The 13,820-nt window shown below is 44.5% G+C and overlaps 3 protein-coding genes across 4 annotated transcripts; all 3 read right to left on the bottom strand.

Moving 5' to 3' along the window:
• Positions 1-388: 388 nt before the first annotated feature.
• Positions 389-11,253, bottom strand: LOC146978281 (saxitoxin and tetrodotoxin-binding protein 2-like). Its single transcript, XM_085790576.1, has 13 exons — positions 11,068-11,253; positions 10,650-10,795; positions 10,361-10,452; positions 9,449-9,577; positions 9,223-9,342; positions 9,054-9,102; positions 4,196-4,242; positions 2,708-2,883; positions 2,340-2,485; positions 2,059-2,150; positions 856-987; positions 647-766; positions 389-527 (listed from the first exon to the last, which is right to left on the bottom strand). Exons 1-13 carry the CDS (start codon positions 11,194-11,196, stop codon positions 472-474), a joined length of 1,434 nt encoding a protein of 477 aa, XP_085646702.1. The 5' UTR covers positions 11,197-11,253; the 3' UTR covers positions 389-471.
• Positions 4,287-5,871, bottom strand: LOC146978283 (saxitoxin and tetrodotoxin-binding protein 1-like). The gene is made up of 6 exons (XM_085790960.1): positions 5,673-5,871; positions 5,265-5,410; positions 4,988-5,079; positions 4,758-4,886; positions 4,524-4,643; positions 4,287-4,438 (listed from the first exon to the last, which is right to left on the bottom strand). The coding sequence occupies exons 1-6, from the start codon at positions 5,799-5,801 to the stop codon at positions 4,383-4,385; spliced, it is 672 nt and encodes a 223-aa protein (XP_085647086.1). The 5' UTR covers positions 5,802-5,871; the 3' UTR covers positions 4,287-4,382.
• On the bottom strand, positions 6,728-8,741 carry LOC146978282 (saxitoxin and tetrodotoxin-binding protein 1-like). 2 transcript variants are annotated; one of them, XR_015037070.1, is made up of 6 exons: positions 8,494-8,741; positions 7,726-7,868; positions 7,475-7,566; positions 7,219-7,342; positions 6,982-7,101; positions 6,728-6,861 (listed from the first exon to the last, which is right to left on the bottom strand). XR_015037070.1 is itself a non-coding variant. In XM_085790961.1 (6 exons), exons 1-6 carry the CDS (start codon positions 8,620-8,622, stop codon positions 6,806-6,808), a joined length of 669 nt encoding a protein of 222 aa, XP_085647087.1. In that variant the 5' UTR covers positions 8,623-8,741; the 3' UTR covers positions 6,728-6,805. The 2 variants fall into 2 exon arrangements, 1 of the variants encoding a protein (XP_085647087.1); XM_085790961.1 differs by having other exon boundaries at positions 7,214-7,342.
• Positions 11,254-13,820: the final 2,567 nt, after the last annotated feature.

The following is a 13,820-nucleotide window of genomic DNA, read 5'->3' as shown; positions in this document are numbered from 1 at the left end:
ATTTATAAATGGAGGACACTCAGCACCACCGCAACTCACCCCAGAATGGACGGCCATCAAAACTTTCAGCAAGAAGCACCAGATGAAGAATAAATCAGGCAAAGGCCAACCCAACAAAGTTGCCAGAGATCACTTGGACAAACCAGAGGCCTCCTGGAAGTTCAGGTCAGGACAGATGTGTCTAAAATGTAATTATTTGGCCACAATCACAGGCACCATGTTGGAGGGTTCACAAACATTCAAGTAGCACTGTATATGGCCGAGCTTCAGGCCCGTTAATATAATACATCCATGTTCAGGCCACAGGGTCCGCACTGCTCTGGCAGAGACTGTCAGAGCAGATGTTATGTTATGGTGTTCCTCAGCTTCTTGAAAGAAAAACGCAGGCTTCCTTATTTGTTTTTATTTTTATTTGTTGTTTGCAAATGACGTTTCTTGATTTAACTGACTCAGCACATTGATTAGCTGCATTCAGGATGCTTCCTCTTCCTGCTTCACCTCAGGAGAGGGTTTCATTTGACAGAAACCTGAAAGGAGAAGGGGGTCACATTCAGTTTATTGTTGTTTTTCTTTCCACCTGACTGCACCTGAATCTCCATTTGGAGATTTCAGAGAAACTTGTTGGAGAGCTGAAGGACTCACTGACCTGCCAAGCCGTCATAGATGAACGCTTTGTCGTGAGGGATGTTCAGACACTCAGCCTTTTTCTTGAAGCCATCGTGGGCGGCCTTCAACTGCTCCACATCCGAATGATGTCCCTCCCTCCCTGATAAACACACATAACATACACAACACTGAGATCGCACAACACTTAAGTTTAAGTTTATGTGTGTGCGTGTATGTGTGTGAGCTTACTGTAGATCATCAGATTTCGGCCTAGGAGGATATTCCTGTACACGACTGTCAGACAGTTGGGGCAGCTGACATACACATCCATCACACCTGAATCATTGTATGGTTTAACAACGCCATCTTCTTTCTGCGCCGCTAACACACAAACACACATGCAGAATGAGGATTCATTGCAGGGATGATGATGATCATGATGCTACAATCACCAAAGATACCAAGATACCCCATGAGAAGCTGCTCCAATGATATGATATGGTAGACACTTCCTGTCCCATAAGTGGGCCTGGTCCTCTCGGGTTGTGTGGATTTATAAAAGTTGTAGGTAGACTAAAGTGAGATATTTATATTTTCTTATGATAACATTAAATATTTTCACAGCTAACAGTCATATTTGATATTTTTTAAAAATAGTGCGGGCGTTCGCGAACGTTTGTTTGACGTTGCCTAGGAGATCTGTGCCAAACCTCGCGAGAGTGTGTTGTTGAGACAGAGACAGGTCTGGAACAAAGTTAATTTTCTCCTGATGTGTCCATCTGAAAATTTCCATTTTAGTGTCAGAAGTGTTCAGAAGAAATGCGAAAAATGAGTCCAATATTTACTGAAGTTACTTACTTATGGGGCGAAAGAATCGACCATAATCTGTTCATTTCTCTCATTGGAGTCAATAGATTTAAACCTGCCTCTAGTCTCCTAAAGGGGCGGGGCCGTGGATAATCCCAAATTATACAGATGTGAATAACGTTGTTCTGTGACCTGCCTTGAGCGGGTTACGAACCCTGGTCTCCCGCACTGCGGGCAACTATGCTAACCGTTTCACCAAGAGGTCAATGACCACTTGGCAAGTGGATTATCACTTCTTTTATGGGTCACTCCATCCGGGGCATCGGGTGTCACGGCACCATTGTGACTGATGTTGTTCACCTGCCCTGCCCTGAGGGGGTTTCGAAGCCGGGTCTCAAGCACTGCGAGCGACAATGCTAACCGTTTCGCCAAGAGGTCAGTGACCACTTGGCAAGTGGATTAGCATGCCTTTTATGGGTGAGTGAGTTTAACTTCAGTACCACTAACGGCCACACGCCGTCACTTCTCCTTACTGGTACCTCATGACTGTGACTATACCCATGGACCTCCGTTACACAGGAAGCTGACTCGTCATGGGGCGTCTTGGTTTCTAAACCGTCTTTGCATGCACTATGAGCCACTCACTTGCAGCGAAGGCAACCAGTGGGTGGTGCTCATCGGACGTGGGGTCAGAGGGCATGGACATGTTGATGATGTAGTTTGCACAGTGCTTCCCACTGTGAACAACAAAACAGTCAGATGCCATGACATGAACACGCAACAGTGTTTTAATCCAGATGTTGAGTACAGTCCCTCAGATGGCTACTAAAAGTAGTTATGCACAGTCAGATTACCAGACTTTGCTCTGAACCTCTGTAACAGATCTCTGCACCACTGTCTGAATGATCTAAAGGGGAAGCACTCACATATACAGGTTAGTCTCATCGAAGATGGCGTATTTCTTGTTATCTAGGAGTTGGAACTTCACGCGTGAGCTGGTTACTTGTGGCAGCAAGGCCCAGCCTAGCTGATGGTCGGCAACAGACCAGACCAGGACCCAGTCTCCGGAAATCTGGAGGGGGAGGGAGACAGTTTAGAGTGAGACAGACAGCAGCTGCTGCAGTGAGGACCTTCCAAACAATATAGACATCCATTACGGTCCAGATTGCATAAAGAGTGTAGCGCTGCTCTGAACACAAAGATCTACCCAGGCCAAGACAGCAGATTTTAAAAGTTTCAGTTTCTCTCCTGAGGAGCTCTGTCTCCTGGATTTTGCCGACACAGATAGACTCACCTTGTGAAGGTCCTTCGCTGGCAGAAGTGTATTAACACCCTCACAATCATCAGCAGCCTGCAATGGGCTGTAGTTGGTCACTGCCAACAGCAGCAGCAGCAACGTAGCCTGCTTCACAACACAACACATCCTGCTCTGACACCAAAATTCACACACATCCTGCAGTTCGCTCTCGTCTGGTTATAAAGACCCATGGCACTTGGCACAGGTACTGTGTCAGCTTAAAGTGCATGTGTGTATGTGCCCAGAGTGTTATTGACCCTTACTGTATGTGGATAGATGTCTCTATTGTTGCATCACTCACAGTCCCTGGTAGAGACTGCTGATTTGCCCCAATATTTTACACCATGACCCCATGTATGATGGGATCTATGCTGGACATGCTCTGGTCATGGCGTTGTAAGAAATCATGTCAAGAAATCCAGTCTGTTTGGGTGAGAGTACTGTGTTTTATCGTTAAGGCCCGTTTTTGGAAGGGAAACCGCCATAGACTGGAATGGCACAGTACACCATGTCAAACGCGACATGGCTGTACCATTGCCTTCCAAATTAAATCCTAATCACTGAATCTTTCATTTAACCCTTATGTTAACTGGGAAATACACTGAGATAGAGACCTAATTTACAATGTAGTCAAGGAAAAGATCAATCAAAAGGTCCTCGACACAAAAAACAACAATATCATGAAAATGAGACAAAGACACAACAAAACCAAAGAAGGGGCAAGAAATAAAGGGACAATAAAAACTACAAAAACATGCCTCACTCTCCCTCTCTTTCTCTTGTAGGATAGTAAGAAGCGTTGCAATCTCCCAGGAGCCCCTCCGTACTCAAATTTTTTCAGTTTAGATGAGTGACACGTGGACTGTCTTCTTATTGTAATGGGAGAAATTTAGACCTTCATACTCTTCAGTAACCTAATTTTAACCAATTTGTATGTGATAAACTGTTGATGATCTCTGTATAATGCTGACCCTATTTGTATAATGTTATATTTGAATAAAATCTACAAAGACTAGAGGGAACCAACCAATCAACCAACCAGCCAACCCACCATCCAACCAATCAACCAACCAACCAAAAGACAAGTTAGAAACAGGAGATCTACATGAATAATAAAGACAATGCATACGGCTGGCCAGCCTCCCCTCCAGGGCTCCGCCAACACACAAAACTCTGACTAGGCTCATGTTCGATCACTGTCCCCCTTTTTTTCCTTCGCCTCCTTCAACAAAATCCTCTTTGCTTTCCTCCAACACCGGCTGTGTTCCTACTCTCACAGGAAAGTTACAGAGTGCAGTTGCAGCCGGCGCGACCCCATTCAGGCTGTAGCAGCAGCAGCAGCACAATTCCTCCTATTATCCGTTTTTCTACCACTTGAATTTAGAAACATTATTTTAAGGTCGAGAAACCATAGTGTTGCTTGAAAAGGGTCAGTTTCTCTCCTGAGCTCTGTCTCCTCAATTTTGCCGACACAAGTAGACTCACCTTGTGCAGGTCCTTGGATGGCAGAGGTACATGCCAAAATCTTAGCGCTATAAAACGAGCAATGATTTATGATGTTGCACAGCTTCATGGAAGAAAAACACAGGCTCTGTATCTGTTTTTATTTATTTTTTGTTGTTTGTAAATGACATTTCTTGATTTCCTGATTCAGTGCATTGATCAGCAGCACTCAAGACGCTTCCTCTTCCTGCTTCACCTCAGGAGAAGGTTTAACTTGACAAAAACCTGAAAGAAGAAGAGAGTCACAGTTCATTGTTGTTGTTCTTTCCACCTGACTGCATCTGAATCTCCATTTGGAGATTTCACTGACCTGCCAATCCGTCATAGATGAACGCTTTGTCGTGAGGGATGTTCAGACACTCAGCCTTTTTCTTGAAGCCATCGTGGGCGGCCTCCAACTGCTCCACATCCGAATGATGTCCCTCCCTCCCTGATGAACACACACAACATACACAACACTGAGATAAAAAAACTCTTGAGTTTATTTTTCACAATTGTTCATGTACATCTTTGATAGATAATCGAATTGTGTGTGTGATCTTACTGTAGATCAGCAGATATTTGCCCAGGATATTTCTATAGACAAATGTCAGACAGTCGGGGCAGCTGACATACACGTCCATCGCACCTGAATCATTGTATAGTTTAACAACTCCACCGTCCTCCTGCGCCGCTAACACACAAACACACATGCAGAATGAGGATTCACCGCAGGGATGAAGATGATCATGATGATACATGCACTATAAGCCTAACCATCCTTAAATCACTCACTGCCAGCGAAGGCAACCAGTGGTTGGTGCTCATCAGATGTGGGGTCAGAGGGCATGGACATGTTGATGATGTAGTTTGAACAGTTCTTCCCACTGTAAACAACAAAACAGTCAGATGCCATGACATGAACAGGCAACAGTGTTTTGATGAGTACAGTCCCTCAGATGGTACTAAACGTAGTTATGTACAGTCAGATAGTCTGACCAGACTTTTCTCTGAACCTCTGTAAATAGAGCTTTACGTCACTGACTGAATGATCTGAAGGGGAAGCACTCACAGATACAGGTTAGACTCATCGAACATGGCGGTTTTGTTGTTGTCTAGGAGTCGAAACTTCACGCGTGAGCTGGTTACATGTGGTAACAAGGCCCAGCCTAGCTGATGGTCGGCAACGGACCAGACCAGGACCCAGTCCCCGAAAATCTGGAGGGGGAGGGAGACAGTTTAGAGTGAGACAGACAGCAGCTGCTGCAGTGAGGACGATATCCTGACAGACTTTACAGAAAGAGAATCAGGAGCATTCAACAAATATTATAGTCCAGACTGCATAAAGAGTGTATCGCCGCTCTGAACACACAGATCTACTGAGGCCCAGGCCAAGACAGCAGAATTTAAAAGCTTCAGTTTCTCTCCTGAGGAGCTCTGTCTCCTGGATTTCGCCAACACAGGTAGACTATAGACTCACCTTGTGCAGGTCCTTCACTGGCAGAGGTGTATTCACACCCTCACAATCATCAGCGGCCTGCAATGAGCTGTAGCTGGTCACTGCCAACAGCAGCAGCAGCAACGTAGCCTGCTTCACAACACAACACATCCTGCTCTGAGATTAAATCCACACACACCCTGCAGTTTGCTCTTGTCAGTCCGAGGAGGGAAGCTGGTCTGGTTATAAAGACCCATGGCACTTGGAACAGGTGCTGAATCAGTATAAAGTGCATGTGTGTATGTGCCCAGAGTGTTATTGACCCTTGTAAACTCATGTTTCTATTGCTGCATCACTCACAGTCCCTGGTAGAGACTGCTGATTTGCCCTGCACTCCTGCTCTGATTGGCTTTCGTAGCATGTTTTTGTGGCTTTTATTGTCCATTTATTTCTTGACCCTTCTTGTGTCTTCGTCTCCTACCACTTTCATGTTGTCAAGTCAGTGGGCAAAGGGACAAGACGATCTGGCACAGTAGGAATGGGGAGCACAGCATATATGCCACAACCTAGGGAGACAATGAGACACAGGTGTAACACATTGGGGGAGGAAAGACAATCACACAGGAAGACGAGGGCAGGACACAGGCTTCAAAATAAAACAGGAAGTGACGAGACAAAGACAGAAAACGTAACTTAAAACCTAACAACAGACAGTTGACACTAATATGTGGTCCTGACATATGTAAACTCGTTATTGCTGTTTTCTGTGTCCAGGATCGGTCACACTAGAAATGAAGTCTCTTTCTCAATGTATTCCCAAGTTAACATAAGGGTTGAATGAAAGAATCAGTGATTTTGACTTGATTCGGGGGGCAATGGTGCACGATCTGATATCACCAAGTAAACAACTGCCCAGGACTAACCCTAACCCTAACCCTAACCGGTTGGTTATAACAGTGCTCCTGGGCTGTTAATTACTTGGTGATATCAGATCATGCGTTTAGCAACAAAGAAACTACAGAGATAACAGATGAGTGTTAAAGCTATGAATTATGTTTCTCAACTTCTTAAAAGAAAAACACAGGCTTCCATATCTGTTTTTATTATTTTTATTTTTTATTGTTGTTTGTTCATGACTTTTCTTGATTTAACTGACTCAGTGCATTGAGCTGCACTCAGGACGCTTCCTCTTCCTGCTTCACCTCTGGAGAAGATTTCATTTGACAAATCCCTGAAAGGACAAGAGAGTCACATTCAGTTCATTGTTGTTTTTTCTTTCCACCTGACTGCACCTGAATCTCCATTTGCAGAATTCACAGAAACTTGTTGGAGAGCTGAAGGACTCACTGACCGGCCAAGCCGTCATAGATGAACGGTTTGTCATGAGGGATGTTCAGACACTCAGCCTTTTTCTTGAAGCCATCGTGGGCGGCCTTCAACTGCTCCACATCTGAATGATGTCCCTCCCTCCCTGATGAACACACACAATACTGAGATCGTACAACACTTCCATTCATTTCCCCCAATTGTTCCTTTAAGTCTTTGGGATAATCTAGTATGTGTGTGTATGTGTGTGATCTCACTGTACATCAGCAGATATTTGCCCAGAGCATTCCTGTAGACGATTGTAAGACAGTCGGGGCAGCTGACATACACGTCTATCACAGCTGAATCATTGAATGTTTTACCAACTCCATCCTCCTCCTGCACAGCTAACACACACACACACACGCAGAATGAGGATTCAGCACAAGGATGATGATGATTATGAAGATGATGATGATGATGATGATATATGCACTAAGCTTTAAATCACTGCACTGGCTTAGATAGATGTGACTCACAGCCAGCGAAGGCAACCAGTGGGTGGTGCTCATCAGACGTGGGGTCAGAGGGCATGGACATGTTGATGATGTAGTTTGAACAGTGCTTCGAACTGTAAAACAACACAGCAGTCAGATGCCATGACATGAACATGCAACAGTGTTTTGATGCAGATATTGAGCACAGGCCCTCAGTTATGCACGTCGGAATTTGCTGAACGTCCTCACCTGCACCACTGTCTGAATGATCTGAAGGGGAAGCACTCACTTACGTATACAGGTTATTCTCATCGAACATGATGGTTTTGTTGTCTAGGAGTCGGAACTTCAGGTGGGAGCTGGATACATATGGCAACAAGTCCCAGGCGTCCTGATAGTTGGAAACGGACCAGACCAGGACCCAGTCTCCGAAAATCTGGAGGGGGAGGGAGACAGTTTAGAGTGAGACAGACAGCAGCTGCTGCAGTGAGGAGGATATCCGGAAGCGAAGTACCGGGAACTGGTGGAGGAGTACAGAGGCAGGGGCTGGAGGACAGTCTACGAGCCTGTAGAAGTCGGCTGCAGAGGCTTTGCAGGACGCTCGCTCTGCAAAGTACTTGGTCGGCTGGGCATTACAGGGGCGGCCAAGAAGAGGGCCATTCAATCGGCTAGTGAAGCCGCAGAGAAAGCTACAAGGTGGCTATGGATTAAGAGGGCTGATCCGTGGGCTGCTACTGGGACGCAAGTCGGGGCCTGATCACCCCCGGCTGGGTCGCCTGGGTGAGGGTGTCTGTTGCGAGACCGGAAACACCCTATGACCCCAGGAAACAACTCTGATGATGCGTCCCAGTGCATCCAGGTGATGTTTCTTAAAGACACAGTGAGAATCAGGAGCATTCAAACTATGCAATCTGGATCATAATAAATGTCTACATTAAGACTGAGTGTAGCACTCTAAACACACAGATCTACCCAGGCCAAGACAGTAAAAAAGCTTCAGTTTCTCTCCTGAGGAGCTCTGTCTCCTGGATTTTGCAGACACAAGTAGACTATAGACTCACCTTGTGCAGGTCCTTCGCTGGCAGAAGTGTATTCACACCCTCACAATCATCAGCCGCCTGCAATGGGCTGTAGTTGGTCACTGCCAACAGCAGCAGCAGCAACGTAGCCTGCTTCACAACACAACACATCCTGCTCTGAGACTAAAATTCACACACACCCTGCAGTTCGCTCTGTCAGGACAGTGCAGTCCGAGGAGGGAAGCTGGTCTGGTTATAAAGACCCATGGCATTGGCACAGGTGCTGAACCAGTGTAAAGTGCATGTGTGTATGTGCCCAAGAGTGTTATCGACCCTTAGATCCCATGTCCATATGCAGATCGATGTCTCTGTTGTTGCATCACTCACAGTCCCTGGTAGAGACTGCTGATTTGCCCTGATATTTTACACCATCCAGAGATCCAGAGATCCAGAGATGAGTGTTAAAGCTATGAATTATGATGTTTCTCAACTTCTTAAAAGAAAAACACAGGCTTTCGTATCTGTTTTTATTATTTTTATTTGTTGTTTGTTCATGACTTTTCTTGATTTCCTGACTCAGTGCATTGAGCTGCACTCAGGACGCTTCCTCTTCCTGCTTCACCTCTGGAGAAGATTTCATTTGACAAAAACCTGAAAGGACAAGAGAGTCACATTCAGTTCATTGTTGTTTTTTCTTTCCACCTGACTGCACCTGAATCTCCATTTGGAGAATTCACAGAAACTTGTTGGAGAGCTGAAGGACTCACTGACCGGCCAAGCCGCCATAGATGAACGGTTTGTCGTGAGGGATGTTCAGACACTCAGCCTTTTTCTTGAAGCCATCGTGGGCGGCCTTCAACTGCTCCACATCTGAATGATGTCCCTCCCTCTCTGATAAACACACAATACTGAGATCGTACAACACTTCCATTCATTTCCCCCAATTTTTCCTTTAAGTCTTTGGAATAATCTAGTATGTGTATGTGTGTGAACTTACTGTACATCAGCAGAAATCTGCCCTGGACATTCCTGTAGAGGATTGTCAGACAGTCGGGGCAGCTGACATACACGTCTACCACACCTGAATCATTGTATGGTTTAACAACTCCATCGTTCTCCTGCACAGCTAACACACACACACACACACACACACACACACACACACACACGCAGAATGAGGATTCACCACAGGGATGATGATGATTATGAAGAAGATGATGATGAGATATGCACTATTAGCCTTAAAGCCCCAGTATGAATTACCCCCATCAAACGGTGCGGTTGCATATCGGAACGTATTCTTGATGTTGCGTTCACGTGAACTCGGGCAGACGTCAGACAGACGACAGACGCTGCATGTAACAGGATAAACAAGCGTCTATGTAAAGAAGTGGTCCGCCAGCACGAGGCAAAACAATACAGGCGTGACAATGTGTTGTCATGGTGATGTCGTATTGTTTACCTAACCTGACCCTCGTTTTACCGTCTTTCTCTCGTCGAGTAAAATGACATCCGGTTGGTTTGCCGACGGCGTCCTTCAGGTGTCTGACTGCACCTGAATGCAACATCAGTGCCTCCATCCTTCCTCACACTACACAGTTTTAACCAGATTTTAACAGGCGCTACTTTGAAAACTTTCTCCCCGAGCCAACAGCTCCGGCGAGTCTCTGTGGTTACCTACGGTCATGCTGCCTCTGAACGTAAAAAGTGGTGATTCAACATGGCAGCCAAGGTTCCGTGCCCCTTGTATATTTGTAACGACTTGGAGAAAGCTTTCATTTGTATGCGGATGTGATTCGACTATAGTGAAATACGTATTTATGAAAGCAATATTTGATTTTTGCTAATAATAAGCCAAATAAGTTACACACTGGGGCTTTAAATCACTGCACTGGCTTATGTGACTCACTGCCAGCGAAGGCAACCAGTGGGTGGTGCTCATCAGATGTGGGGTCAGAGGGCATGGACATGTTGATGATGTAGTTTGAACAGTTCTTCGCACTGTAAAACAACACAGCAGTCAAATGCCATGACATGAACACACAACAGTGTTTTGATGCAGATGTTGAGCAGAGGTCCACAGTCGGTTATGTACTTTGGAATTTGCTGAACCTCTGTAAACAGATCTGTGAGCAGACTGACAGAGGGTCGTCCTCACCTGCACCACTGACTGAATGATCTAAAGGGGAAGCACTCACTTATACAGGTTGTTCTCATCGAACATGATGGTTTTGTTGTTGTCTAGGAGTCGGAACTCCACGTGGGAGCTGGCTATATTTGCAAACAAGTCCCAGACGTCCTGATAGTCGGAAACGGACCAGACCAGGACCCAGTCTCCGAAAATCTGGAGGGGGAGGGAGACAGTTTAGAGTGAGACAGACAGCAGCTGCTGCAGTGAGGAGGATATCCTGACTGACTTTACACATAGAGAGAATCAGGACTATTCAAACTATGCAATCTGGACCATAATAAATGTCTACATTAAGACCGAGTGTAGCACCGCTCTGAACGCACAGATCTACCCAGGCCAAGACAGCAGATTTTAAAAGCTTCAGTTTCTCTCCTGAGGAGCTCTGTCTCCTGGATTTCGCCGACACAGGTAGACTATAGACTCACCTTGTGCAGGTCCTTCGCTGGCAGAAGTGTATTCACACCCTCACAATCATCAGCGGCCTGCAATGAGCTGTAGCTGGTCACTGCCAACAGCAGCAGCAGCAACGTAGCCTGCTTCACAACACAACACATCCTGCTCTGAGAATAAAATTCACACACACCCTGCAGTTCGCTCTGTCAGGACAGTGCAGTCCGAGGAGGGAAGCTGGTCTGGTTATAAAGACCCATGACATTTGGCAAAGGTGCTGAATCAGTGTAAAGTGCATGTGTGTGTATGTGCCCAGAGTGTTATTGACCCTGCAGATATGCAGATAGACTAATGTGTCACTCACAGTCTTTAGAGACTGCTGATTTTCCCCTGCTGATCTTACACCATGACCCCATGTATGATGGGATCTGGTCTGGACATACTCTGATCATGGCATTGTATGGAATTATATCAAGAAATGTCCAGATACGCTCCAGATTGCTGCAAGAACCTTAAAAGGATCTATGTTGATTCTTGATCTGATGATTTCTGTATAACACAAGAGCGGATGCACCAGATCTTTGTCACTAACTGTTACAATAACAAAGAGGCAGCTATAGTGTTATGAGATATTTGTGGGGTTCAGGCACAAAACTACTGGGTTAGATTGTTGTTTGGTTTGAAATAGACAACCTGCATTGTCATGGTTACATAAAGGTTGTGTAATGATCGTGGTTTAAAAAAACAACCCAGATTTCTTCACTCAGGAAAAAAAAAACACCAGTCTGTTTGGGTGAAAGTCCTGTGTTTTGTTGACTGTAAGGGAATTTGTGTTTTTGATCTGTTTAAGCTACTCTGAGTTGTAGCTGATGTCGACAGTCACTTTGGACTGTCTTTCTAGACAATTGTATTTATATACTCTGGACTGTTGGCAGACGCGTCTACACCACGGCAAACACGGTCTGCCTGTCGGTAACCCCTCCCCTTGCACTCACTCATGTTTTGATGCTTTAATCATTAGTATAATTTAGGTTTATTCCTGCACATTATTATTATTATTGTTATTATTATTAGGATCGGCATACATCATTGAACATCATATGTAAACAAATAAACACACGACACAATAGTCTTTTGATTTCATACATCATACAGACTTTATTTACTTTAAGCACATCATGGTCACACATTTGCAAGTGCACACATTTGTATTGACTATGGTTTTGCTGTAATTTGTTTGTTAATTCTTTCTGTTCTGTTTTATTTACCATGCCCGCCGCGGGGGTCCTGAGTCTGGCCAACTCCGGCGTCGTGGTGGGGCGTGCTGCAACGATTGGGGTCGGGCGGAAACCAGCCAAAAGATGGGCAGAAAGGTTCCGCCAGTTTAAGACCTGCTCAGCATGATCCAACTGCTGTCCAGTCGTGGGGGGGGGATTTAAGATTTTGTTGGGATTTTGCTATGTTTAATTTGAGTTAGATAATTTTGTGTATATATGTAAATATTAGTTTAAATAGGTTATTTCTGTAGAAATCTTTAGTTTGTCTATTTCACAATTGTTTGATTCTTTTGTAAGCTTAATTGATTTGATAATTACCCTGTCATTTATTTTGGTTTAGTCAAGTAGTATTTAAGCAGTTTCTTTGTTTCATTTGGCAGGAGATAGGTGGAGGGTGGTTGTGTTGTGTCTTTTTGGTTTTGTTAAGTTTACCTTGGGCCCTAGATCTTTTTGTTACCTTTTTTGAGTTTGACTTATGTTTGACTAAAGAAAAATAAATGTACAGCTGTAAACTATTTTTGATACTTTTGAGTCTGCGTCCCTGTGTCGACTGCTGGGTCCCTCACACTGTAACTATCTTGTATATAAAGTTCAGTCATTCTGACAGTGGGTGTTCAGACTCTTGAGACCTTTGTGGTTGAGAGAAGGTGCACCCAACTGGCCGAATGGTAAGACTCTGTCTTTATTTTGATGATTGTTGTTTATTATTTACTGGTTGTTCCCTTTGGTTGCAAATGGTTGTAATAAATCCTCCAAATCTCGGTAGGCCTCGGTTGTAGCCTACAACAACAACCTACTCAGTAGCCTACTACAGCCATTAGACACTGCCTGCCTATCTTAGTGTGAAAAATTAGAGTAAGGAGGTGCTCCTGGAAGATTGCACCTTCTCTTCCTTTCCTACAAGAGACAGAGAGGGACACTCCTGCTCTGATTGGCTTTGGTAGGACGTTTTGTGGCTTTTTCTGTCCATTTTTTTTTAAATTTTTTTACCCTTCTTTAGTTTTGTTGTGTCTTTGTCTCCTGCCACTTTCATGTAAGCTTGATATTGCTGTTTTTTGTGTCCAGGACCTTTTTGATTGATCTTTTCCACGGCTACATTGTAAATGAGGTCTCTATCTCAATGTATTCCCAAGTTAACATGAGGGTTGAATGAAAGAAGAAGAATCAGTGATTTGGATTTGATTCGGATTTGGAAGGCAATGGTATTTGTTTAGATGAGTGACATATGACCTGTCTTCTTATTGTAATGAGAGGAATTTAGACCTTCACATATTCTCTTCAGTCATCTCATTTTAACCAATTTGTAGCTGATGAACAGTTCCAGTTAGACCAGACCAGTTCCCATATTCTAATTTCCCATAGTATAAGAGACTGGACTGTTTTTATTTAATGGACCTCACTTTATAGACCTTCTGTCTGTATAAGTGCTGAACCTATAAATCCACAAAGACAAGAGTCAACCAACCAACCAACTAACCAACCAACCAACCAACCAACCAACCAACCAACCA

This window comes from Trachurus japonicus, chromosome 11, assembly GCF_045865225.1.
Source record: "Trachurus japonicus isolate A0001 chromosome 11, Traja_1.0".
In the NCBI taxonomy this organism is placed as follows: domain Eukaryota; kingdom Metazoa; phylum Chordata; class Actinopteri; order Carangiformes; family Carangidae; genus Trachurus; species Trachurus japonicus.
The sequence above is the reverse complement of the archived record's forward strand: the minus strand, read 5'-3'. Positions and strand labels throughout refer to the sequence as shown.